This window comes from Peromyscus maniculatus, chromosome 13 (genome assembly GCF_049852395.1).
Source record: "Peromyscus maniculatus bairdii isolate BWxNUB_F1_BW_parent chromosome 13, HU_Pman_BW_mat_3.1, whole genome shotgun sequence".
Lineage (NCBI taxonomy): Eukaryota > Metazoa > Chordata > Mammalia > Rodentia > Cricetidae > Peromyscus > Peromyscus maniculatus.
The window spans coordinates 22906813-22933034 of record NC_134864.1 but is presented as its reverse complement, the minus strand read 5'-3'; the positions used below and the strand labels follow the sequence as shown (position 1 = coordinate 22933034).

The following is a 26222-nucleotide window of genomic DNA, read 5'->3' as shown; positions in this document are numbered from 1 at the left end:
CATCGAATATGTACCTCTAGTAGTTTTCATCACTTCAGGAAGGAGCCATCCTGTCCTTTCAGTGAGTCAGTTGAATCACGACTCCCTTCTTTAAGCCTAATCGATAACTCCTTGGTCAGTCTAAGGCAAAGCGTACATACACATTATTCAATCTATTCTCTTTACCTGCCTCAGTGCTGTCCTGGTCCGGACCACCGTTATCTCCTGTCTGACCACATATGTGGCTGTCCCTGTAGAATGGGCTCCACTTCCTCCACTCCAGCTCTGAGCAGATCCTGAGGAGAGTCTTGTGAGGGGCCCGAAGCCCTGCCACTCTGCTTGTGGAAGCCCTGATGGCATCTCCCTCACGCTGCATCCCTGTGCCCCCTCTAGCTGACTTTGCTCCATGTATCTTTTCTCCCTGGACACTTCCCTCTGGCCACAGTTGTAATGGATTCGCACGGAGGGAATGTAGATTTAGCTTACATGGGAACAACACTGATTTACGTGAGGAGATATATCAGCCTTTAGCATACTTGAAGCTGTACTCAATTTTTACCTATGAAGAAAATATCCAAAAGACTGCTGGCAACCATTTCAGGGAAGTTTTTCACAAGACAAACACCTTTGAAAATAAGAATTTGTTTCTCAGTAGGTCTGGGCGATCTGCTCAGGTTCCTCTGATGCTGCTGCTCTTGTTTATATGTAAAACATTATAATTAAAAAAGTAAAGTACTTTTCCTAGAGCATGATTATGCTTACCTACTAGAAGATGATTAATTAAAATTTGAAGGTGGTAATTATTGTTTTTCTATACAGGCCATCATTTTCAATCACCAAAGAGTTCATATTGAGATTTAACCACCCACAGAGTCCAGCAGAAAAGGAAGAATTGTTGGAACAAGCTAGAAGACTACTCATTAGGTGCAAGGTAAGGGTCAGTTCCCTGGTTGCTCCATATGCAAACTTCATTTGTAGTTAGTAAATGCTTACTTGCTATATATTATTGAAAGAAAAAATAGCCAGGCGGTGGAGGTGCACACCTTTAATCCGAGTACTTGGGAGGCAGAGCCAGGCGGATCTCTGTGAGTTCGAGGCCAACCTGGGCTACAGAGCAAGTTCCAGGACAGGCTCCAAAGCTACACAAAGAAACCCTTTTTTGAAAAACAACAACAACACCAAAAAAAAAAAAAAAAAAAAAAAGAAAAGGAAAAAAAAAAGATGTGGGTACATACAACTACCTTTGTAAGTAGATGGAGCTAAAATATTAATGTTCATTAAATTTAAGTTTATAACCTAATAATTTTGGTGAGAAGTTTTTACATAAGAGAAAAATGTAAAGTTTTCTCTAACTCTGATCAAAAAACATTGGCATGGAAGAATGGTTTTCAGACTATAAATAAGAAGTAATAAAGCCAGAGAACAAACAAACGAAGGGATGCACATTTCCATTTGCTGTTTTCATGATTTGCTTCTCCATCACAGAGGAAGCTGGGTCTCAAGATGCTGGGCTCTGGGAAGCATGTGCATCTTCCGACTGCGTGGGCAGAGGTCATCTATCTGGCTCAGTGCAAAGGGGAGATTCAAGATGGTATGTGTGGATCCAATTGCAGGTGAACCCCAAGTGTTTGTAGATTTGCAAAGAGATGATTTGAGAATTTAAAGTTTTAGTAAACTTAAAGTAAGTTTGTAAATTCTCCATTCTCCATCAGAATACCTCATGATGTTTCAATTATGAAAGTTTCCTCTGTAATTTTGAGCTTAGGACTTTGACTATTAAATTTTTTTTTTTTTTTTGAGACAGGATTTCTCTGTGTAGTTTTGGTGCCTGTCCTGGATCTCACTCTGTAGGCCAGGCTAGCCTTGAACTCACAGAGATCCAACTGGCTCTGTCCCCCAAGTGCTGGGATTAAAGGCATGTGCTACCACCGCCCGGCTGACTATTAAACTTTTTAATTACAAAAGAGTTTTTTAAAAGCTTTTTCTCAGTATAGTCATTATATCTTTCTGCAAAATAGGTAATTAATTTAAAAGTCACTGTATACTGTTTTTGAATAAGTCTAGTTACGGCAGATACCTAGATAAAGGTGTTTTTGTGCTTTATATTCTTACTTATAAAACATTAATCAAATGGCCATTGCCTTGGCTTTTTTCTTTCTGCTTTAAAACAAGAAGCGTTGCTCACGACCTTTTTTTCATTTATTACTTCTCACTTACATGACTTCTTTCAAGCAACCTCTATCCAATCTAAAAAGGAAATTAAATAACATTATTTTTAAGGGGATAACATTCCTTCTCTCGTTAAACTAAATGTTATGTGTACGCCTTATAAAATGAGTTTGGGGATGTTAACTGCCAGGGCCAGAGGATATTTCCCCTGTGAATTGGGATTTGTAATGCTGGCTGACAGCTCACTTAACTTGTTTTTATGGCTCCACATCCGGGCACTCCCACCTCTATTGGATGTTAAACAGATTTTGTGGGAGGGAGGTCTTGTGGTCTACCACCAGCCAGCAGCCTCCTTGCTGTCTGGGAGAAGGGAAAAAGGAGAGAGAGGAAGGGAAAAAGAGAGGGAGGAGAGGGGCGTGGGGCGGGGGTTTAGGTAGAGGCTGTGTTTCTTTCCGGGATTTGGCCTTGGAAATCACCCACTGTCATTTCTTCCGGGTTCTATTGATTGAAGCAGTTGCTAGGCCGGCTGAGGTTTGGGTTGCCTCTCACTAGGAAGGGTAGAAAGCATTTATGGGTACAGCAGAACCCCAGAATCTGAAGGACAAATAGTGAACTGCAAGGTGGAAGTATAATATGCAAAAAGGCAAGATTAATTTTTCAGTGACGCAATCTCATGTTGTTGACGTTTCAGAAGCTTTAAATATGCTCCATGCCTCCCTGGACCACGTTTCCTTTGATTGTGATCAGCTTCCTGCCCTCTTTTTTCTCGCGGAATCAGTTTTATACCGATTGTGTTGTGATGCATTCATGAAGGGCTTTTTATATTCAGTTGAAATAAAACTGCTTAAGGTATGTTTTAAATTTTAGAAAGTGTTTTAATTGTTATAGATGGAAATGATAGGAAACTACAGTGGTGTCATCTGCTTCAGGATCAGACAGGGCATTAGCATTTACTAGGATAGTTTCACAATCTTTGAGTGTGACTAGTAGATTGCTGCTTGATAGCCAAGCTGAAATAGTTTGAGAAAACAGAATTTCACAAACTGCAAGAATGTATTTAAAAATCATTATACTGTTCTTCCAAGTGTGCATAGATTTACTTTTAAAAGTTAAAAAGAAAAAAAATTATTTACTTTTATTTTATATATATGGGTCTTTTGCTTGTGCACATGCTTGTGTGTGTGTGTGTGTGTGTGTGTGTGTGTGTGTGTGTGTGTGTGTGTGTGCTAGTTGTGAGCTTCCATGTAGGCGATGGGAACGGAACCCAAATCCTCTGCATGAGCAACACATGCTCTTAACCACTGAACTCTCTCTCTAGCCCCTTCTTTTAGGGAATTTTAATGCTATGTCCTTTATTTAAAACTTCTGAGAAATAACGTTAATCTTTCAATTGAGGTGAGTGGTCCCATCCCCAGTCTGTCATTCTAGAGAGACCCAGCGAGGAGCCATCATCATATGGGCTACGCTTTGGAAAGTCCCTCGTCAAATGCTTCTAGGATTCATAATAGCCATAGTTTACATGGAAAATTTATTATAAAAATAATTTTACAAATACCTAGTGGTTTTATTGCAAATAAATTAGGCTTAAATAATGGTTTTATTATTACCAAAAAGGAAAGAAAGATTAGAAAGATTTCCTTAAGATTGCAGTGCATGTAGCATGTCCGTAAAACAAGTGAAATTGATTGAGCAAACTATGTATTTTACAGCTTTTGTTATAAGGGAATATTCCTGAATCTACCCACCATTATGGAGTTTTGGGGAGATAGTTATATTTTATCCTCATGACCCCAGTCTTGGAGCTTTCTGAAAGTTCTCTCTCTGGTCTGGACTCCTTCAGATGCCTTTGGTTGTTCTCTCTCCCTTATCCTCATTGAAGCCTTCTTACTAGTCATGGAGCAGCCATCTTGGTGGCTTCTCTACTGTGTTCTTGCATACACCAGCAACAGTACCTTTCAATAAAATTTTTCTGTCAAAAAAAAAAATAGCAGAAGGGAGGCTTCCAACGGTCTTTTAGTTTCACAAGGAGCATTCTACAAACCCCAGAATGGGGCTGAGGCACACAGGCCATTCTTCTCCACTGGCTAGTTTGTATTGGCTCAAACAATAAAGAGTTAGCTCTTAAATGAATGATCTGAAAACTAAGTGGATTGAAAGTCCACTGGACTTTAGACAAATAATGTCTCTCCAGGTTTTCAAAACCTTTCCTGCTGAAATGCTAAGTTATTTAAACTGTTATATAATTTTTTTCACCTGTTTTCAAGATGGAGGCTACTATAGCCCATACACTGTGAGACACAAATAAGTCAACATGTCTCATACACTGAAGCATTTATCATCGTGCAAACTATGTAGTCACATGCTGATCATTCAAAGCTGCTACAAGAATCTGTCCATACAAATTACTCAACCTGAAGATGAGAAGCTATAGGAGTGTTTTTTTAAAAAATTAAATGATTTGGCATTTAATCTAATGTGGAAGCAATACATCCAGAGATGAAGCTGAATTATGTAATTACTTTTTCTCCAACCGAAATCCAAGTCGAGACATGGAGTGAGGTCGCTGGAGAAGCTCAGAGACAGTGGTCTTGCTCGGTGCTTCCACAGTGTCTGTGTCCACTTGATTCCACCTTTTTCATGGCAAGCATGCCTGCATGTGGTTTCCATGTCTCCCACCTGTATCTTGATGACCAGCCTGCCCCCAACTTAGGCTTAAAAGCCATCTTATAGTAAAGACCAACTAGGCTCATCCCTGTTTATGATTAAACCTTTGTTTCTCAAGGACTGGGCTATGCCCCGCATGTAACCTTAACTATAAATGGTTCTGTACTGTCTGTTCCAGGAAATAGCAACCAGGTTTTTGTTTCAAAAGTTGTTTATAACCATCTTACAACCCTACTTTTGTTTCAAAAGATTTCTATGACTACCTGTTGTTAGGAATACCTTGTTAAGACTACCTTGCAATCATGTCTTCGTTTTAGGAGGTCATTATGACTAAATTGTTATGCTTATGTTCTGCACCTATAACTCCACCTATTTTGCAAGCCAACCTTTCCCCCCCCCATTTGGAAACCCTCTACCTTTGAGCTATAAAAACCTTGTCCTTCCCACCTCCAGTGCTGACCTTGAATCTTTGGGATTAACAGATGTACACATTATTCCACAGGGTTAACTATTCCTCCAATTCCTTCAGCATGGCTTATGGTGAACTTGCCTTCCTGAGGGGTTGTCCTTTCCTTGACCAGATGATTGGCCATCCTGTTAAGGGACAAGGCAATGGCATGTCACCACTCAGAGGTAGATTCTTTTGGTTGGAAAGCAGCAGTTTTCCCTAAATTGGCCTTCAATGCTACTGCAGCAGCATTGCCTAAGCATCCCGATCTCTGTCGTTGCCATTTTGTTCCTCATTTAATGAAACAATTAAGGCCTGATTAAATAAGTAATACATGATTCCCGAACATCATCCCAGCTCCAGATTTTGTGCACAGTCTTTCCTTTTATCGATTTTCTAAATGTGGAATCTTAATTTTTGAAGCATTCTTCTGAAAGTATAGTGAATAATATATATAAAAAAACCCCACCAGCTTGACACATGTGAGCTATAAATAAATAAATAAAGCACAGTTTGACACTTGTGCTTCTCTATAAATACGAAAACACAAAACAAGATAATTCTTGTGTTGCATTTATGTCCCAGTCAGAGAGCGGTGTCAGGGAAATGAGAGAACAGGTAGAAAGAACAATGAGGAAGAAGTAAAGGTTAAGGAAGAGAGGGCGGGAGAGAGAAAGACACTTTAGACACAGAGATCCATGTGGGAGACAAAGCCTGAGTTGTCAGACTGCAGAGAGAAAACGTAGTGTATAGAGAGGAGTCCCCAGAATCCCGAGAGACAGGGAAAGGGCGATCTTCAATAAAAAATGGCCTTTAGAGCTTTAGAAATGAAATCTTAAACTGTTTCCCTCAGACGTAGTGTAACTAAGGACACCCTATGGATCAGGTGACATTGACTATGAAATTAGATGCTTTATTATTCCTCTCAGTATAATCACCAATCCTTTTTAAAATCCCAAGCAGTTTTCCCCCGTGACTAGCTGTTTAGTCTTCATCTTTAATTACGGGAGCTTGTGCCTGTAAGAGCGTTGTTGGACCTACTGCTGTATGTTGCTTGGCCTGTAGATTTTCATTTCCTGTCCTTGAACTTCCCGTTCTTGGAGTCAACTGCATGCAGAGACCCCTCTGCACGAGCTGCAAACACTTTATTGTCATGGATAAGTCTAAAAGTCGGTGTTCCTATGTTTTAGAAAGATTTCTAAATACCAATTCCTCTTCATCAAATTAATTTTAATAAGAAAGGTAAAAATAAAAAAGCTGGTCGAGATTCAGTGATTACCTGAAAGTGAGCAGATTTGGGGAAAGAGCATCCTAGCCCCACATCCCTGTAAGAGCGTTGGTTTTTCTTATTTCCTTAGTAGTGCTGGGTGAGGCATACTGTTGTATTTTAACATGTACCTCAGTTCATATTTTGCACCACTGTTCAAGTGTTTGATGTCTTTCACATGCAGACTTGGTGGTAATTGTTTCTGCTATTTCACAGGGCTCCGCGATTTAGTAACTTACACAGAATGCAGTCTATTTGCTTTAAAATTTATGTTTTTTTTCACATTATTATATGAAATATCATGTATTCCATGGTTTTGCAGATAATCCACTTTCTGTAGCTTGTGTAAAACTGCCCATGTTTAGCTATAGATGTATTTTTTGGTTACAGAAATAAGAGTTTGCAGTGTTTACTGTGTGATATGATGACTTTTTTTTTATATGAGGGGATGGGGGCTCAGTGCAGCATGCTATGAAGATCAGAATATTTTCCAGCATCCCCCAAGTCTGTGTCTCAAGTTGTTTTGGTTAACAGCCATACGAAGAAATAAATACCACACTGTGATCTACAAATACATAATATACAGACTCCAATATACTGAAATAAAGGGAACTGTGAAATCCATCATGGTATTTTCTCTTCTCATGTGCTTTATTTTTATATAAAAGCCCCATCAATTCATTTCATGAGTTATTTAAGGGTTATGATCTATGATTTGGGAAAACAATGTTGCTCTGAAGATACAGAGTGGAACAGAATCTAGTGTGGGCCATTTGGAAAAGGGTGGGGATGATTTATTCAAGCTCTTCTTTTGGCTGTAGCAGCATTTCAATCTTGACATAAACATTTTAAAGTTATTTCAAAAACACATAATATCAACCGACTTTGAAATTGTTTTATCAAAAAGTAAATGTAATAATAAAATGGTTTATCTTTCTCTATGGTTCTTAAGCATTTATTGGTGTGATACAAAACTGCTTTTCTCTTTTCTCTCTTGACAGATTGGCTACTTGATCTTCTTACGACTTTTTGTATTTTTCCTGCATGGTCACTTGGAAAGTTTTAAACAACATTTACTTAGGCTGCAGCCATATTTATACGGTAGAATATTTTTTTTTATTTTTGTGCTTATGAATGTTTTATGCTACATTGTAAGATTCTCTGACTGTCACTATTAAAGAGCATAAGCTGTTTTATGTTTCATGAAAAGTAATGCTTCCAGAGATGGCCCCTGGGCCAGGCAGCATTTCTTTGGTACATGTTTTCCCTCAGAAACCTAGAATTTCTTGTGGCAAGAAGATTTCGAAGTCCAGTCTCCTTGCGATCTGAATGAACTCTGCATTCCTATGAACAATAGTCACCACCTGTGCCGTAGATGTCCAGGATCTAATCTTGACCGAAACCTCATATTCCTTGACCATCTTCTCACTGTCCCTATTCTTCTCCTCACCCTCCTCCAGCCTTCTGCAATCAGCTCTTCATTTTCTACCTAAGGGCATGTAATGACTAAGTCTCAGTTTTCTCACTCGTAATGATAGCTGCCAAACCAAACTATAGAGCAATGAAGTTCATATTCTAAAGTAGGTCTGCTGGCACTGTAGATGCTGGGCTGGAATAGGGAGAGAGGAGGGCTCTGGACCATCTCAGTGTGGTTGTACAGCAGAATATTTTAGCACTACATAAAGCAGAGCAGTGTGTTTTAAATTGTTCCGATGGGGGAAGAAATGTCATTGGCACTGCGATTCCACACACTACGATATGCATCTACTTAGACACTGGGAAGAAGGAATCATGGAGGGATGGGTATTGAAAATGTGAATGATTGCAATGGGATGTCAGATGGCAAAGTAGTTAATTGGTTCTAGGTTGCATGTGTAGGAAAGTGAGGAATCAGGAGGAAATTGATGCTTTTATATCGACTAATAAGATTTGGAAAAATGTGACTTGTCACAAAAATAAGTGAAGAGTAGGCTATAGGTGACTAATAAAGCTAAGAACACCTTAGTGCATGCTGGGATGTCAAAACCCACATAAAAACTCATGGAATCCATTTACTGTTGCTCATATGTAAATGTGTTTAAGGCCAAGCACTTGAGATTGGATAGTCTATCAGGGAGCTCATCCCTGGAGAAAGCTGAATAGTAACCATATGTATGTATTAACATAATATCACATATAACAAATAATTATATGTTGATGTAACCAACCGTCTTATTAAATAAGAAACACAGAAACAATGTAAAAGAGAGAGCCGAGAAGTCAGAGCTCAGAGCTAAAATCTCACCCTTCCTCCTGCTGTCCCAGCTTCGCGAAAAGAGAGCTACTTCCTGTCGGTTCGTTTTTTTATAGTATGTTGTTCTGCCTTCTCATTGGTTGTAAACCCAAACACATGACTGCCTCGTCACTGTCTGAATGTACAGCCCCCTAGGTCTTAAAGGCATATGTCTCCAATGCTGACTGTATCCCTGAACACACAGAGATCTTATGGGATTAAAGGCGTGTGCCACCACCGCCACACTCTTGCTATGGCTCTAATAGCTCTGACCCCCAGACAACTTTATTTATTAACATACAATCAAAATAATATTTCAGTACAATTAGATTACCACCACAATTATATATTATAATATATAATATACATAATATGTTAAACCATATACATGTTTTAATTAAAAATTTTAAGGAATTTCATAGATGAATACTATATGTACATCATTTTTATCCCTTATCTCCCCCTCAAATTCTCCAGACTTCTTTTCAAATTCATGGTCTCTTCTTTAATTGCATCTATGTACATATGTATCTATCAACAGAACATGCTGAATCCATTTAGTGTTGCTCATGAGTGTATGTGTTTCAGGCTGACCACTGGAAAAATCTCACAAAGTTCTACTCCTAAGTGAGGAGATACCTGTAATTAATGGCTGCTGAGAGAGGGAGAAAATATTATTTAATTGTACATTCAACCATCACACAAAGCTGCTCTGCATTATAAAAACTCGAATGTGATTTGTTTAAGGTGTAGTTTTCTTCCTCACCACTAGAGGACACACATAACATTGTAAATTTTAACTAGTTAGAGCAATGAGTAGGAGCTCAGAAGTACTGAATTTAATTGTACTTTAATAACTAAAAGAAAAGTAGAACACAATGCAAAATAGTAATAAAGTATTTCTCACGAATGATTTTTTTTCTTCCCACAGCACTTTATTTCTCTGAAGCATCCTACCACAAGTATCCAAACATTTTCTCAAATGTGCAGTTCATTCTGAAAACATCGGAAATTATCTGTAAAAGAGAACTCCATTCTGAAACAGAATGGGGATGTATAGATGGACCGGAGACCTTATATTCTGATTTGGTAGGTTACCAGATATGGTGGCTGTGCCCTGTCGCATAGCTATAATATAAATGACTATGATTATATGCTCATTCTTATCAATCCAGGAGGCAATGTTGAAGCTGAGCTCGGCTGGGGGAGGAGAAATGGGGAGGGTGACCAGCACACACTCTTGCTCATGCACAAATCTTGGACCACAGATTGCTAGATGAGGAATGGGCCATCAACATGATCTGTTACTTCTTTAAAGACACATGGGCATAACACCTCTTCTGGAAGCACAGGATCCATCTCAGCCACTTAGCAACAAATAATAGCATAGCTTAGATTCATATTCTATTTCATTAAGGGTAAGGATGTAAAGTATAAACTGGCCATGAAACAAATGTGATATGTCATGGTCTCAGTGTTTCAGGTGAAATAATGCTGAATATGCCATTGAGGTCAACCAAAACTTTCCCAAAGCTCAAACTGTCTAGACATGGTAGTGCAGGCCTTTAATCTCAGCACAAAGGAGGCAGAAGCAGACAGATCTCTGTGAGTTCAAGGTCAGCCTGGTCTAGTGAGTTTAAAGCCAGCCAGAGCTGCACAGTGAGACCCTACCCCCTCCAAAAAGTTCAAATTGAGAGATTAAAAGAATTCTAGTACACCAAGTTAATTTTTTCTCACTTACGTTATTAGTAATCAATTTATGCAATAAGCAATAATTATGCAAACACAAGTTCAATGAGCCATGTAATTGTGTATAAGACAGATGTTTTTCAAAGGACGAATTTCAGTCTCTTTGGTAATAATCTTTTTATTTCCTTCACTCAAATATTTTCTGAAAAATAATGAGAACTGTGAAACAGGGATTTTTTTCATTATTTTAATTTTTATAGCTTATAAATGGAAAATTTATTCTTTTTAATTTCTCAGGAAACAAAATTCATGTCTTTTGCTTGTGTGTGTGGTGTGCATGCTCTGTGTTTATTCATATTTGCACGTGTGTGTGAATGCGTATGTGCAATGTGCATGCATGTGTGTTTATGTGGATGGGGAGGGCAGAGGTGGATGCTGGAACCTTCTTAGATTGCTCTGGACTCTCTTGACCTATGCAGTCTTTTTCTGAACCTGGAGATGGTCCATTCCACCTGGCTAGACTAGCTAGCCAGCTTGCTCTGAGATCCTGTCTCCGATTCTAGAAAGCTGGGGTTACAGGTGGGATGCCCGAGCAGCCCAGATTTTAATGTGTGTGTGGTGTATTCACACTCTGGCTCTCACACTTGTGAAGCAAGCACTTCATCCCCGAGCCCTCTCCCCAGCCTGGAAAAACACTTTTAACCTAATGTAAGTTCTAATGATAAGGACATTTGTGAAAATTCCTTAAAAAAAAAAAACACTTTATTTATGTGTGACCCCATAGTCTTCCCACACTCCCCTTAGTGCCTTTCAAACATTAACCAAATTTAACAGATGAGGAAATACGTGTTATCATGCACGTTTGTAATTTTTAAGCCTTAAATATTTGTCTCTTGGCCCATTTGTGATAAACCATCTATATAAAGAGTGATTTTTTTTTTTTTCGAGACAGGGTTTCTCTGTGTAGCTTTGCACCTTTCCTGGGACTCACTTGGTAGTCCAGGCTGGCCTTGAACTCAGAGATCCTCCTGGCTCTGCCTCCCGAGTGCTGGGATTAAAGGCGTGCGCCACCACCGCCCGGCGCTAAAGAGTGATGTTTGCTAAGTAATTTGAACTGTTTGGCCATAATTCGTAGTGGACACAAATTGTCATGCAAAAAGAGGCACCTGTTTCAAAGTTTAAAATGTGTTTTGATGAACATACTTAAAACAAGATATTAAGCTGCAGAAAGAGCATTGATCCTAAAGAGTAATGACCTACTTGGCCTCTGCCTGTGGGATGTCGAGGAGGTCTGCTCAGCTTTACTAGACCACCATTTGCTCCCTTGTGAAAATAAGCTCCGCTCCTTTTCATGATCCACGGTCATCCTGATCATCGCCACCAGAGCTGCCTTAACTGCGTAAATAAAATTGTGCTTTGTGAATGAAAAGACCTAAAAATACAGGCATCCATAACTGAAAATCTATCTAAGTATTCACTTTAGCCTAGGCGGTTCACAGTGGCTTTCAGCAGAGGCAGCGAAGGAATGTAGTGTTGTATCTCTAAATACGGTGCTGGTGCTGTGCGATCTACATGCTGCACAGATGCTCTGGCTCAGGTGAGGCCGCTGTTAGTTTCCGTGCTGGTGCTCCTGAAGAATCAATCTATTTCTACCCTTGGAAGCAAAGGAAGTGTGCTGCTAGACGGGGCCAAGCCCACAGCTCACGGAATGAATACATCGGCTGAGAGTGGCATGCACAGTCACCGGGTCTTCCCGTACCATTTCCACTTTGTAGAACAAAGGACCTAAATACTATTTCAGCTCTATCCATGGTGATTCTCCGAGGGGACTATAACACATTTGGGGCTGTCAGGTTTATTGCCTTTCTTTTTCTTCTCCAATTACTTCATAATCTAAAGACTGTAAAGGATAGTGGAGCCACAGCGCGCCTAAATCACCGCCCGTCTAATCAGCTCTGATTCATGGTGTGATTGCAAGCCCTAAAGTTCCCTAGTTTCCACCCAATTTCTCCAGTGCGGCGTTTCTAAGCCAGCCTCTCCAGTTCAGTTGAGCATCTGCCCATTCAATACCCATTTCATTCCTTACATTGGGGAATGAAAGAGGAAAAAGAAGAGGCAATAGAATGTAATAGCTACTGTAGTGGCCATTTTTCCTCCTGTCCTTATTGATGCTATATTACAATCCAGGATTTATTGATCTATCCATCATCCCTTATCTCCCGATTATACTAAAAGGTCCATCCACAGCCTGTGCTGGCCGTTGTGAAATATTTTATGTTTAATGCTCGTAGAGATGGAGTAAAAGCAATTGCTGGGTGTGTTGCACCACCAATACTCGGATTGCTTTAAAAATCCGATGGAATTTACATATTGTAAGATATGCAGTATGGATTTTGGCTTTAGTTTCTTCTTTTTGTGTCCTGTTAAGCTATCCAGACCCATACTTCCTGCCGACTTGGACAAGCAGTACACTTCTATTAGCTCTGCAGTTGCAGAGCCCTGTTGCCGGATCAAAGTTTCATGTTCTGCTCAGTGGCAGAACTGGATTTTTTTTTTTCCCTAGAGCTGAGAACCGAACCCAGGGCCTTGTGCGTGCTAGGCAAGCACTCTACCACTGAGCTAAATCCCCAACCCCAGAACTGGATTTTCTAAGCACAGTTGTCGCATCATAACAACAACATGGTTCTTTGAACTTGAAGCAGAGCTAAAATGGAGTAGATACTTTATTAAATAGTATCATCTAAAGCACACATAGTTCCTGGAAAAGTAGCAGATCTACCATCTTTATGTTCCATGTGATGAGCAGTCTTACTCTCTCACATGACACATGCTCAGTAAGCGAAAAGGCATGATCAAAATCTGGGGCCCCTCTGCTGTACCGTGAGTGTGAATGATACCAAGAGCAGCTTTGTAACGAGACACACACGTTTTAAAATTAGGAGCATTCTCCAGTGACTCATGTTATTATTTGGCTGACACATTTGCATTATGAGGTCTTTTTATGGCAATGTCGCTGACCCCTAAAATGACTGAAAACAGATGAAAGTAAAAACATTTCATTTGAGCAGCCACAACAGAGCTCACACCTCCAAGCTCATCTCAGTTGTAAAGACCCTGACCAGTCTCTCAAAGGTCTTTTTTTTTCTTCCCGTTTTTTGAGACAGGGTTTCTCCGTGTAGTTTTGGTGCCTGTCCTGGATCTCGCTCTATATACTAGGCTGGCCTCAAACTGACAGAGATCCGCCTGGCTCTGCCTCCCGAGTGCAGGGATTAAAGGCGTGTGCCACCACTGCCTGGTAAGGTCATACTCTTACAGTCTCATAAATGCCAAGGTGTTGGAGTTGTCTGCATTCCCAGTCAACCAATGGGACTTTGGTAGGTGGGCTTCTCATAGCAGGCACTGTACAAGTTGCAGATGACAGTCTGGAGCTGGGCAGCAATCGAGGGAGATGGAGAAATCACAGGAAGTAGTAAAAGAAAAAGAAGAAAGAAGGAAGGTAGGCAGGCAAGCAGAAAGGGATGGAAAAATATTCTCTAAAGTCATTGAATTCTGGGCTTATCAAATTATCATGCAGTAAAGTCACTCTTAATTTTTTTCCTTTTTTGGGGTATGTGTTTGTATACATGTTCACAAGTATGCAAGTGTGTGTCCGTGTTTGTGGAAGCCAGGGATCAGCATCTGCTATCTTCTGGTCTCTGTCTACCTCCCGTTACTGAGATGACCGATGAGCACCATTATGCCCAGCTTTGTTGATGGCTGAGGATCCGAATTCAGGTCCTCACTCCTGTATAGCAGACATTTCACCAGCTGAACAGTGTTAGTTATAAAATGTTAGTTATTTACTGCGTTGTGTTCTTACCCTGCAAGGAAGTGTCACGAAACACGACAGAATCCGCTTATAAGAGTTTTATTAGAGATAAAGGGATAGAGAGTGTGCAGGCCTGTGGGAGAGACATGTGGGTGGAGAAGAGGAAGAGGAGAGAGGAGAGAGAACCGAAACATGGCACTCCGCTTTAAAACCAGCTGGGGGTGTGGCCAGGTCACGTCACTACTCCACGCGTGTGCGTAGATCACATGGTCATGTTGTGCGCTTACATGGCCATGTAATGTCATGGATCCCGGTTACATGAGACGCCTTGACCCGGAAATGGCTATCTTGACCTGGAACTGGCTAGGTGGAAGTGTCTGCCTGGTATATGCGACCATGGGGGAGTGTTGTGAACCCTTCAAACAGCCTCCCAGCTCCACCCCTTTTCTGTTTCAAAGCCATCACAGCTTGACAATTTGCAAAGTGAAATAATAAGGAATTACAGACAAAAATAAAGTATGTCTTAATTTTTATTTGATTGAGCATGTATATACTCATTCTGCTAGAGCGTTGCAATGCTTTGAAACTCTCATGAGTCTCTGTGCTCTTGTGGACGGTTTGTAAGCAGCATTTATCTCCCAACCATAGTAGACTGACTGACTGTAAAGACAACAGACTTTGTGGCATATAATAATTGTCAGGGCTGCTCTTTCCTGGTCTGTACTGGTTTGAATCATGGGATTCTCATTATTACATTAAGTCTTTTCTTTTGATAATGCCAAGGCCATTAAGCCAAAGGTCAAGAGGAGGAGCACCAATTTGTCAGAGACAATGGGGTTATTCCTTGGTGGAGGGGGAGAGGGAAGGAGCCTGAACTTCCAGGAGGAGCTGTGGAGTTATTTCAGCAGGGGAGTGCGGGATACATTTTTTACAGCATTTAGGCCTGAAAGATCGAGGGGAGCCCAAAGAAGCTCCTATAGATTCCCTTATTGAAAAGGAGGGGCGAGTCTATGACTGTGTGTTTCGTGGGTGACACAGTGGCTTTGTTTTTATCTGTGTTTAAGAATAGAAATTGTTACTCGACTTTTTAAGGATCGTGGTCTTGAAGTATTGTCCGGGGCATGTAGTTTGTGCTAATGTCCAGCAGAACAAAATGACCCGACTGTGCCAGACCAGACGGTTGTAAGTGACATCCATGAGGCTTCCTTTTCTCATTCTCCATGATGTGTGAAAAATGACATCATATAAAACTGAAATGAAACACAGGTCTTGCTCATAATCCCAAATGTTACCTTTTTATTACATTTTTTTGAGACAGTATCTCCCTAAATTTCCCAAAGGTAGCCTCAAGTTTGCCATCCTCCTGTCTCAGCCTGTGTTTTTCACAGGCTTTGGTTACACAACCTACCTCCTAATGTTTTCTTTATCATGTGTTAACACAAATACACACACACACACACACACACACACACACACACACACACACACACAGCCTAACTTAATAGTCTTTGTAGCCACCTAGTATCTATGATCTAGGAAAATATTGTTTTAATTTAATTGATCAGGCCATCTCAAAGTTTCAAAACAGATCTATATCTCTGTTTATGTGGATGAAGTCTGAAACCTAAGAACTGTCAGACATGCAGGCTGAGACACCTGGGGCTACTGAGACAATTTCATTTATATGGCTTTTACTTTTTGAATGTGCTCCACCACAAAGCAGAAAATTGAGTTATATGTGCATTTACCAAAGTCAGCCTGTCTCAGTCCAATGCCTTACATTATCTCGGAAGACAGCTTCCCTGTGGAATATTGTAGCACTTCAAACATGGCTTTGGTTAGGGCTTCTTTTCCGAATTACTGCTCCCAGGCCCAGCAAGCTTCTGCAGACCTTGCCTCTAGCCGTTTTCTCCAGTATCTAACTATCCCCAAAAGGAAAAGAATCAACACACTTCCAAAGAACATTACATTTTACTAGAAACTTGAGAGGTTTTAATTTGAAAATTTATATGAACCTCCAGCTTTTTAAGATGACTCAACATAAAAACTACCTTTAAATTTAGTGATGATAGTTTATATAATAACTGAAGACAATGAAGCCCTTTAGATTTAAAGTGTTTCTTATTAGTATGGAATATGAACTGCCAGTGATCTGAGTATGTAGAACAGGGTGTGTATCTTTGGCTAAACAAACAAACAAACAAACAAACAAACAGACAAACAGAAAACAATGAGAGTACTGTGTTGTCATGGAATGCGGATCACTGTAGCAGACCAATTATTTAATGAAGCTGGCAGAGAACACTTGGAGAAAACAAACAAAAGCTTCCTTGCAGCTGAATTTGGAGTCTTAAAAATAGTTGCTTAACAGGCATTGGCCATGTTCCTTAAGACATGTATTTGGTTGTTGACGTAGAGAAATCTGCATTTCAGAGCCCGGTTTGTCACAGATCTTTGTTTATTTTTGGTTGTGAGCCTAGCCTTTAACGGCTGAGCCATCTCTCCAGCCCGATCTTTGTTTAAATGTTCCCTGTTGCCTTCTGTCAGCTGTTGTGAAGAAGGGAGACACAGAGGGTCTGAGAACAGTGAGTCCAACAGTGGTCCTGCAGAAGGTCTGGGAACCATGTGTCCAGTGTTGGTCCTGTATAGGGTCTGGGAACCATGTTTCCAATGGTGGTCCTGCAGAAGGTCTGGGAACCATGTGTCCAATGGTGGTCCTGCAGAAGGTCTGGGAACCATGTTTCCAATGGTGGTCCTGCAGAAGGTCTGGGAACCATGTGTTCAATGGTGGTCCTGCAGAAGGTCTGGGAACCATGTTTCCAATGGTGGTCCTGCAGAGAGTCTGGGAATCATGTGTCCAATGGTGGTCCTGCAGAAGGTCAGGGAACCATCTGTCCAATGGTGGTCCTGCAGAAGGTCTGGGAACCATGTTTCCAATGGTGGTCCTGCAGAAGGTCTGGGAACCATGTGTCCAATGGTGGTCCTGCAGAAGGTCTGGGAACCATGTGTCCAATGGTGGTCCTGCAGAGAGTCTGGGAATCATGTGTCCAATGGTGGTCCTGCAGGAGGTCTGGGAACCATGTGTCCAATGGTGGTCCTGCAGAGAGTCTGGGAATCATGTGTCCAATGGTGGTCCTGCAGAAGGTCAGGGAACCATGTGTTCAATGGTGGTCCTGCAGAGAGTCTGGGAATCATGTGTCCAATGGTGGTCCTGCAGAGAGTCTGGGAATCATGTGTCCAATGGTGGTCCTGCAGGAGGTCTGGGAACCATGTGTCCAATGGTGGTCCTGCAGAGAGTCTGGGAATCATGTGTCCAATAGTGGTCCTGTATAAGGTCTGGGAACCATGTGTCCAATGGTGGTCCTGCAGAGAGTCTGGGAACTGTGCATCTAATAGTGGTCCTACATAGGGTCTGGGAAGTGTGTTTTATTGTAGACTAATTCACTGATAAATACATATATTGATTATAAAAAATAAAGCTTCTATCAACTATACATCCCCAATAAAAATACTTATAAATTACTTCACTTAGTAAAACATGAAATATAAGTGAATATTCATTCTGAAGTTTATATTTAAAATGTATTTAAAAGTTTGTGCAAATTAAAAGAACTTTTGGGCAGATCGCTCTCCATGTTGTAATTTCAGAACCCTTTTGAGTTGAACAACGGGGGCTATGAAGTCAACCACCTGCTTTGGCACTGCGTGGTTGCCTGGACTTGTGTTCAGAACAATAGTCCTCGGCTGAATAAAGTGCTTGAACATCTCCTCCTCCACAAATCGCAGCTTCAGACGAAATGCTGGTAAGGGCAATTCTATAAATCCAGAGTGACTCAGAGAGACCTTTGTGCTGAAATGTTAATCACGGCTCTGTTGACTATGAATACACTTTATGGCCTCAGCCCCGAAGACAAAGGCGCTGTGCAGATTTTATATCGGTTGTATCAGTGAATTGTTGCCATCTCTGTTGTCTTGTTTTGCTGGATGCTCTGTGTAGTTTGTCTCTATGAAATGAAATGTGTTACTGGTGGGAAATTCATTCTTGTGTTTAAAACATTTTCTTACTTCTCATGTTCTTAGATCCGAGCAATGAAGTTATCTATTACATATTGGAAAGGGATGTACTGATCCTATTTCTCTGTGCTTCTCAAAGAGATAGACAAGAAAATGGACTCCCAGTAAGGGTTAGCTTCTAGTCCATGTGTTAATATAAGAAGGGTCATGGACAGCCTACAAAAGCAGATTGGGTGCAGTGAAAGGAAGACTAGTTTTCATAGGTTGACCAGTAATACTTATCTATGTTTGTGGAGTTCAATGTGCTGTTCGTGTGTGAGTGTAAGGTGAGATTTCACTGTGGCTTCAATTTCATTACTTTGACTATTAGTGAAGTGGAACATTGTGAAGCTGTGTGGCTTCCTTTAAGAACTGTTGAGTTAGCTGGGCAGTGGTGGCACACCTTTAATCCCAGCACTCGGGAGGTAGAGGGAGGCAGATCTCTGAGTTCGAGGCCAGCCTGGTCTACAGAGTGAGGCCCAGGATAGCCAGGGCTACATAGGGAAAACCCTATCTTTTTTTAAATTTTATTTTACAATGCCATTCAGTTCTACATAACAGCCACAGATTCCCTTGTTCTCCCCCTTCCTGCCCCCCTCACCTTCCACCCACCCCACCCCCCATTTCCACCTCCTCCAGGGCAAAGCCTCCCCCCCCAGGACTGAGATCAACTTGGTAGACTCAGTCCAGGCAGGTACAGTCCCCTCCTCCCAGATTGAGCCAAGTGTCCCTGCATAAGTCCCAGGTTTCAAACAGCTAACTCATGCAATGAGTCCAGGACCTGGTACCACTGCCTAGATGCCTCCCAAACAGATCAAGCCAATCAACTGTCTCACCTATTCAGAGGGCCTGATCCAGTTAGAGGCCCCTCAGCTTTTGGTTCATAGTTCATGTGTTTCCATTTGTTTGGCTATCTGTCCCTGTGCTTTATCCAACCTTGGTTTCAACAATTCTCGCTCATATAAACCCTCCTCTTTCTCGCTAATTAGACTCCTGGCGCTCCACCCGGGGCCTAGCCGTGGATGTCTGCATCCACATTCCTCAGTCCTTGGATGGGGTTTATGGCACAACTATTAGGGTGTTTGGCCATCCCATCACCAGAGTAGGTCAGTCCCGGCTGTCTCTCGACCATTGCCAGCAGTCTTTTGTGGGGGTATCTTTGTGGATTTCTGTGGGCCTCTTTAGCACTTTGTTTCTTCCTTTTCTCATGTGGTCTTCATTTACCATGGTCTCCTATTTCTTGTTTTCCCTCTCTGTTCTTGATCCAGGTGGGATCTCCCGCTCTCTTTCCCTCAACCCTTGCCCTTCATTGCTCCCACTCATGTCCAGGTTGTTCATGTAGATCTCAGACATTTCTCCATCATTGGGCGATCCTCATGTCTTTCTTGGGGTCCTGTTTTCCAGGTAGCCTCACTGGTGATGTGAGTAGCAGTCCAGTCATCTTTGTTCCACATCTAGTATCCTCCTATGAGTGAGTACATACCATATTTGTCTTTCTGAGACTGGGTTACCTCACTCAGGATGATTTTTTTCTAGATCCATCCATTTGCTTGCAAACCTCATGATGTCATTGTTTTTCTCTGCTGAGTAGTATTCCATTGTGTATATGTGCCACAATTTATTTATCCATTCTTCAGTTGAAGGGCATCTAGGTTGTTTCTAGGTTTTGGCTATTACAAACAATGATGATATGAACATAGCTGAGCAAGTGCTCTTGTGGTATGATTGAGCATTTTTTGGGTATATGCCCAAGAGTGGTATAGCTGGATCTTGGGGGACATAACAACAGACATTGAGGAAATCCAGAGAATTATCAGGTCATATTTCAAAAATCTCTACTCCACAAAACTGGAAAACCTAAAAGAAATGGACAATTTTCTGGATAGGTTCCACATACCTAAGTTAAATCAAGACCAGATAAACTATTTAAATAGTCTAATAACCCTTAAGGAAATAGAAACAGTCATTAAAAGTCTCCCAACCAAAAAAAAAATCCCAGGACCAGATGGTTTCAGCGCAGAATTCTACCAGATCTTCAAAGAAGAGTTAATACCAATTCTCTCTAAATTGTTCCACATAATAGAAACAGAAGGAACATTACCAAACTTCTTCTATGAGGCTACAATTACCCTGATTCCTAAACCAAACAAGGATACAACAAATAAACTGAACTCAGACCGATCTCCCTCATGAACATTGATGCAAAAATACTCAATAAAATATTGGCAAACAGACTCCAAGAACACATCAGAACAATTATCCACCATGATCAAGTAGGCTTCATCCCAGGGATGCAAGGGTGGTTCAACATACGAAAGTTCGTCAATGTAATACATCATATAAACAAACTCAAAGAAAAAAAACACATGATCATCTCACTAGATGCAGAAAAGGCATTTGACAAAATCCAACACCCCTTCATGATAAAGGTCTTGGAGCGATCAGGAATACAGGGAACATACCTAAACATAATAAAGGGAAAACCCTATCTTGAAAAACCAAAAACCAAACCAAACCAAACCAACACAGACCCCGCCCCTCCCCCCAGCAAAAAACAAAAAACAAAAAACAAACAAACAAAAAAACAAAAAACAAAACTCCCAGAAAAACTAAAGAAGAAATTTCAAATCAGGGCCTTTGTCTTTTAAATTGGGTTATTTGTTTGCTTGACCTTGAATTAATTATTTGCATTCTTTATTTTAGACATTAACTTAGCAGATGTATTGTTTCTCCACATATGAGTTCTCTCTCACTTCTTTCCCTCCTTCTCCCCCTCTCCCTCTTCGGTTGTAGACTATTATTTTCAGATGTGGTACACTTGTTTATGCTGTGAAACATTTGTTTAAATGATGCAAAGATGTGTTGCATTTTTTTATGTTGCATTTGTTTAACTCTGTGAAGTTGTGTTTATTGTGCCTATGTAAAACACCTGATTAGTCTAATAAAGAGCTGAATGGCCAATATTGAGGCAGGAGAAAGGATAGGTGGGGCTGGCAGGTGGAGAGAATAAATAGGAGAAATCTGGGAGGAAAGAAGAAAGAGCAAGAGAAGAAGGAGAGGAGGATGCAGCCACCAGCCACACAGCCAGCCATGGAGTAAAAGTGAAAGTAAGATATACAGAAGTAAGAAAAGAATAAAGCCCAGAGGCAAAAAGTAGATGGGATAATTTAAAGTTAAGAAAAGCTGACAAAAAACAAGCCAAGCTAAAGCTGATCATTTATAATTAATAATAAGCCTCCATGTGTGATTTGTTTGGGAGCTGGGTGGTGGGCCCCCCAAAAGATCAAACACAACCAGCAGCAGTCTTCCTCTCTTTTTTCTTCTGTCTTTCTTTGACAGAGCTTCATGTAGCTCAGTTTAGGTTTGAACGTATTGTGCAGTCTAGGCTGGCCTTGAATCTGTGGTTCTCTGTTCTGCCTCGGCCTTGTATTAATTATTTAACCATTTTAAATGTTATTCTATCAACACATATTTAGTTAGTTTGCTGACTATTTGTGGTTAAAGTTGTCAACAGGCCTTCAGGAACCAGCTATTTTAGACTACTACTTCATAGGTTTGGGGTTAGAGATAGTATAAACTGTTGTTATTTTTAGAATGAAACTGAAATCAGAGTCTAGAGCAAGATTCTAAGTGTCCTAGTAGAGGACGTTTCCCAGGGCATCAGTACACTGTCCACTGCCTGGGTCATCTGAATCTTTATTTCTTTTTTCTGGGTGGATGTGAGAATGATCACAAAAGCAGGGACAAGTAATGCATGGTGTTGAAGAATAGAGGAGTAAACTGAGGTAAACTGATCAAGTGATCATCAGTGAATGCAAATAATAGAATGGACACAGCTGTGGTGATATTGTGTCCTCCAATATATTGTGCACCCTAGTAACTTATCTGGGGTCAGAGAACAGGACAGCCACTAGATAGAAATAGAGGCCAGAGAATGGTGGCACATGCACCTTTAATCCTAGCATTCTGGAGGCAGAGATCCATCTGGATCTCTGTGAGTTCAAAGTCACACTGGAAACAGGCAGGCATGTTGACACACACCTTTAATCCTAGGAAGTGATGGCAGGAAGCAGAAAGGTATATAAGGCATGAGGACCAGGAACTAGAGTCTTTTAAGCTTTTAGGCTTTTAGCAGCAGTACAGTTGAGATCCATTTGGATGAGAACTCCAAGGCTTTCAGTCTGAGGAAACAAGATCAGCTGAGGAATTGGCAATGTGAGGTTGGATGTGGCTTGTTCTGCTTCTCTGATCTTTCAGCATTCACCCCAATACCTGGCTCCGGGTTTGTTTTTATTCATAAGACCTTTTAAGATTTGTGTTACACACAACAGTTGTTTGAATAGTGCCAAATTATTTTTAATACTGTGTAGCTGAAAGTTTTCCTGTGTCCTGCCCAGTTCACAGCAGCTCAGACCCAAGTAAATACACAGAGGCTTTTATTAATTAAAATGGCTTGGCCATTAGCTCAGGCTTACTACTGACTAGCTCTTACACTTAAACTCAGCCCATTTCTGTTAATCTATGTGTCACCACGTTTTCCATGACTTTACCTCTTTATATTTAAACCCCAATTTTACACTTTTTATGATACAAAAGGAAACAAAAACAATCAGGAGTTTTTAAGTCTGGGAATAGACAGGATTCATGAGAGGACACACACACACACACACACACACACACACACACACACACACACAATCTATCATAGAATTAGAATAGCCTTGCTGGAGACCATGGTGTCCCAAGAGAGAAGAGGAAAGGGTGTTCCAACACCAGCACAGAATAAAACACAAAGGAGAGTCAGAGGCCTGGAGACTGCAGGAGTCCCCAGCTGCCACACAGTCTACTTTACCTACCCAGAGCTTGAGGTAAGCAATTTGTTGGAATGCAGGCCTCTTCTTAATGACTGAATTTTATATTCTATCTCATATTCTCAGCGCTCTACCTTGTAGTTTGATTTTTCACAAAGTGACCTGTTTGCTTTGGAGAGAGAGCTCAAACCAGCTCCAAAGGCTTTCAAATACAACATGGAAAAAAAATACTGTATTTCTGATTGAGTTGTTGGCCAATGAAGATTGCTGAGAAAAGTGGTAGAACATTTCAAGAGAACACCATCATAAAACCTCATCACCCAAAGCAAACTAGCCAGTTCAGTGTGTCCCTCGCATGTATCAAAAAAAAAAAAAAAAAAAGCAAGCTTGATGATTTAAAACTGTATCAATGTGGCATATGTTTAGCAGACTTTAGAGTATTTGTGTTTGTATCAAAACAAAGAATCAGGTTCTTGGAGACAGTAGACCCTGCATGTTTCAGATAGATCACTGCCATCCCTTGTCTATCTGTATCCAGACCCTTGGTAACCCCAGTGTTCATGGGGAAGTCTCACAGGAAGCATTTAAACAAAAGTACACTCATGGTACACTCTCCCTTCAGTCTCCACAAGTTGAGGTGGCTGTGTGAGTATTCAGGTTTCTAGTTTCTTGATTCATATCCCATTCTTAAAAGATCTATAGATCCTCCACCCTGTTTGTAATCATTTAGTCCACTAGTGGAACACATACAAATTTATGTATCACCACATCATCATTAAGTGAAGACACCATCCACCCTTGAGTCAGGAGACCTCCATTTCAAACCTCTTTCTGCCTGTCCCATTCTCTCTTTTTTTTCTTTTTGGTTTTTTGAGACAGGGTTTCTCTGTGTAGCTTTGCACCTTTCCTGGAACTTGCTTTGTAGACCAGGCTGGCCTTGAACTCACAGAGATCTGCCTGCCTCTGCCTCCCGAGTGCTGCGCACGCCTTTAATCCCTGTCCCATTCTCAATGAGTCCCTTAGCACTAATGGACCAGTTCGCTGAACATTTAGAGGAAAAACATCATTCCTTTTTCCATCTTTTCTCCCTTCCTTTTCCTCCCTCTAAATCTGCCCATGTAAACCTCTTCTCTCTTTCAAATCAGGACCTCTTTATTTGTTGTTACATATGTGTGTGTATACACATAAAACATAATATATATATATACATATATGTGATATATTAGACATAAATACATCCTGCTCAGTCTGTATGATGTTACTTATAAGTTAATCAAATCGGTTTCTCCTCCTTTCCTCTCCTCCCCTCCCCTCCCCCGCCTTTTTTTTAAAATTTTGAGACAGTGTCTCACTATATAGCCTTGTCTAGCTTGGAGTTTACTATGTAGACCAAGCTGGCCTCAAACTCATAGAAATCTGCCCACCTCTGCCTCTACCCCACCTTTCCTAACCTAGTGTCCAAATGGGCTGCAAATACATCTATTGCAATCCACACTTGCTCCCTCGCTCTCTGTCCTCCCTTTCACAGCCTTGTTGTAAAGTTTAGCATCTATTGCCACTGTCATTTCCTAACTGGTCTCTTGGATATAAATCTTGCCCTCAATGATGTGTCACATGCGATATGCTGCCAGGATTACAACGTAAATGTGACGGCATCCCTCTTCGGCTTGGCAGTATTTACTAAGGAATGGCTCTCCATGACACAGGAGCCACAGCCAATGCTGTACAACTTCCATGGTATTGGAAAGCGAGCAGAGCAGAAATGGAAGATGCTGTTGGCTGGATTCACTGCCGTTAGCCACACAGCTGGCCAGAAGTGGCTGTGGGGACTGACAGGCGAGGAGGGATCAGTGGTGGTGTGCCTGAGAAACAGGCATTGCTCCCTGGTAACGGCTTTGGTCGTCCCCAGTGGCTTCCCTGCTGACACAAGAATGAGCAAACTCCTGTAACACAGTGGAAGAACCGTTTCAGCAGACAGGATCAAGATCAGAATTTTCATGTAGCCATCTCTTTCAAACATACAGAAAAAAAAAAATCAAGCAGTGCAAGAGAAAGGAATTCTTTTAACTGTGTGTCCACAAGGGTGACATTAGCAATACCCCATACACAATGAAGACTAGACTAAGATTTCTAACCCTACTCTACTTTATCTGTTAATATATTCCTGTGTTTCTTTATGATATTCAACTAATTATTTAAAAGAGGCTACTTTCTACTAAAGGAATTAGTGATGTGTTTGCACGTAATTATGCATGCTTTTGGGGAATCCTCCTGTCACTGTCTCCCATCTTGTCAGGGGAGCCCTGGGATTACAAGTGTATTTTGTATTGCATCCAGCTTTACGTGGATTTGGGGGATTAGAACTCAGGTACTCACCCTTGTGTGTGCAGTACTTTTCCACTAAGCCAGGTCCTTGGGCCCCTGTAAGAAGTATTTTTAAGAGTTATGGTCTTCTCTGAGGAATCAGGCTGGTACTTTTTTTTTTTTTTATAAAGCCCTTGTCATAGTATACATTTTCACTGATTCTAAGGGAGTCTGCTTGTCCAGTTTTCTTTACTTATTCCAGAATGAGAAGAGACCCATGAAATTAAGCATTTTAAGCTAAGGTAGTGGTGTTCACAGACATTGACATTCTTTTTTTTTCTTTCTCTTTTTTCTTTTCTTTCTTTTATTTATTTATTTTATTTTACAATACTATTCAGTTCTACATAACAGCCACAGATTTCCTTGTTCTCCCCCTTCCTGCCCCCCTTTTTAGCACAGTGTTTTTAAGTAGTTGAAGACTGTGACCCTGCCACTGTGATCATCAAGGACCTCCATGTGTCCTCAGTCTCAGTAAAGCCCATCCCTGCACCCCAATGGCATCTCTTCTTCTTGTGGCCTCCCCACGTACCTCTCAGGATCTTTTCCCCTCTGAATCTTGCTAACTCTGAAGAAAGATGAAGAGATAAAGGTAAAATGAAGTACAGAATGAAGATTCTGGATACATTTTATTTTATTTTTTTTTTAAATCCAGTATCCTAAGGTAAAGATTATCTGTATTTTTCCCTGGTTCTGTGACT

The 26222-nt window shown here is 40.9% G+C and overlaps 1 protein-coding gene across 2 annotated transcripts in view; it reads left to right on the top strand.

Moving 5' to 3' along the window:
- The window catches only part of Tmem232 (transmembrane protein 232), a 280176-nt gene that overhangs the window by 54102 nt on the left and 199852 nt on the right, over window positions 1-26222 (top strand). For both annotated transcript variants that reach the window (XM_016010076.3, XM_042259706.2), the window contains exons 3-8: window positions 799-910; window positions 1465-1570; window positions 2840-2997; window positions 7529-7628; window positions 9731-9888; window positions 17945-18099. In XM_016010076.3, coding sequence (XP_015865562.1) covers window positions 799-910; window positions 1465-1570; window positions 2840-2997; window positions 7529-7628; window positions 9731-9888; window positions 17945-18099 — 789 coding nt within the window. The remainder of the gene's footprint in view (window positions 1-798; window positions 911-1464; window positions 1571-2839; window positions 2998-7528; window positions 7629-9730; window positions 9889-17944; window positions 18100-26222) is intronic.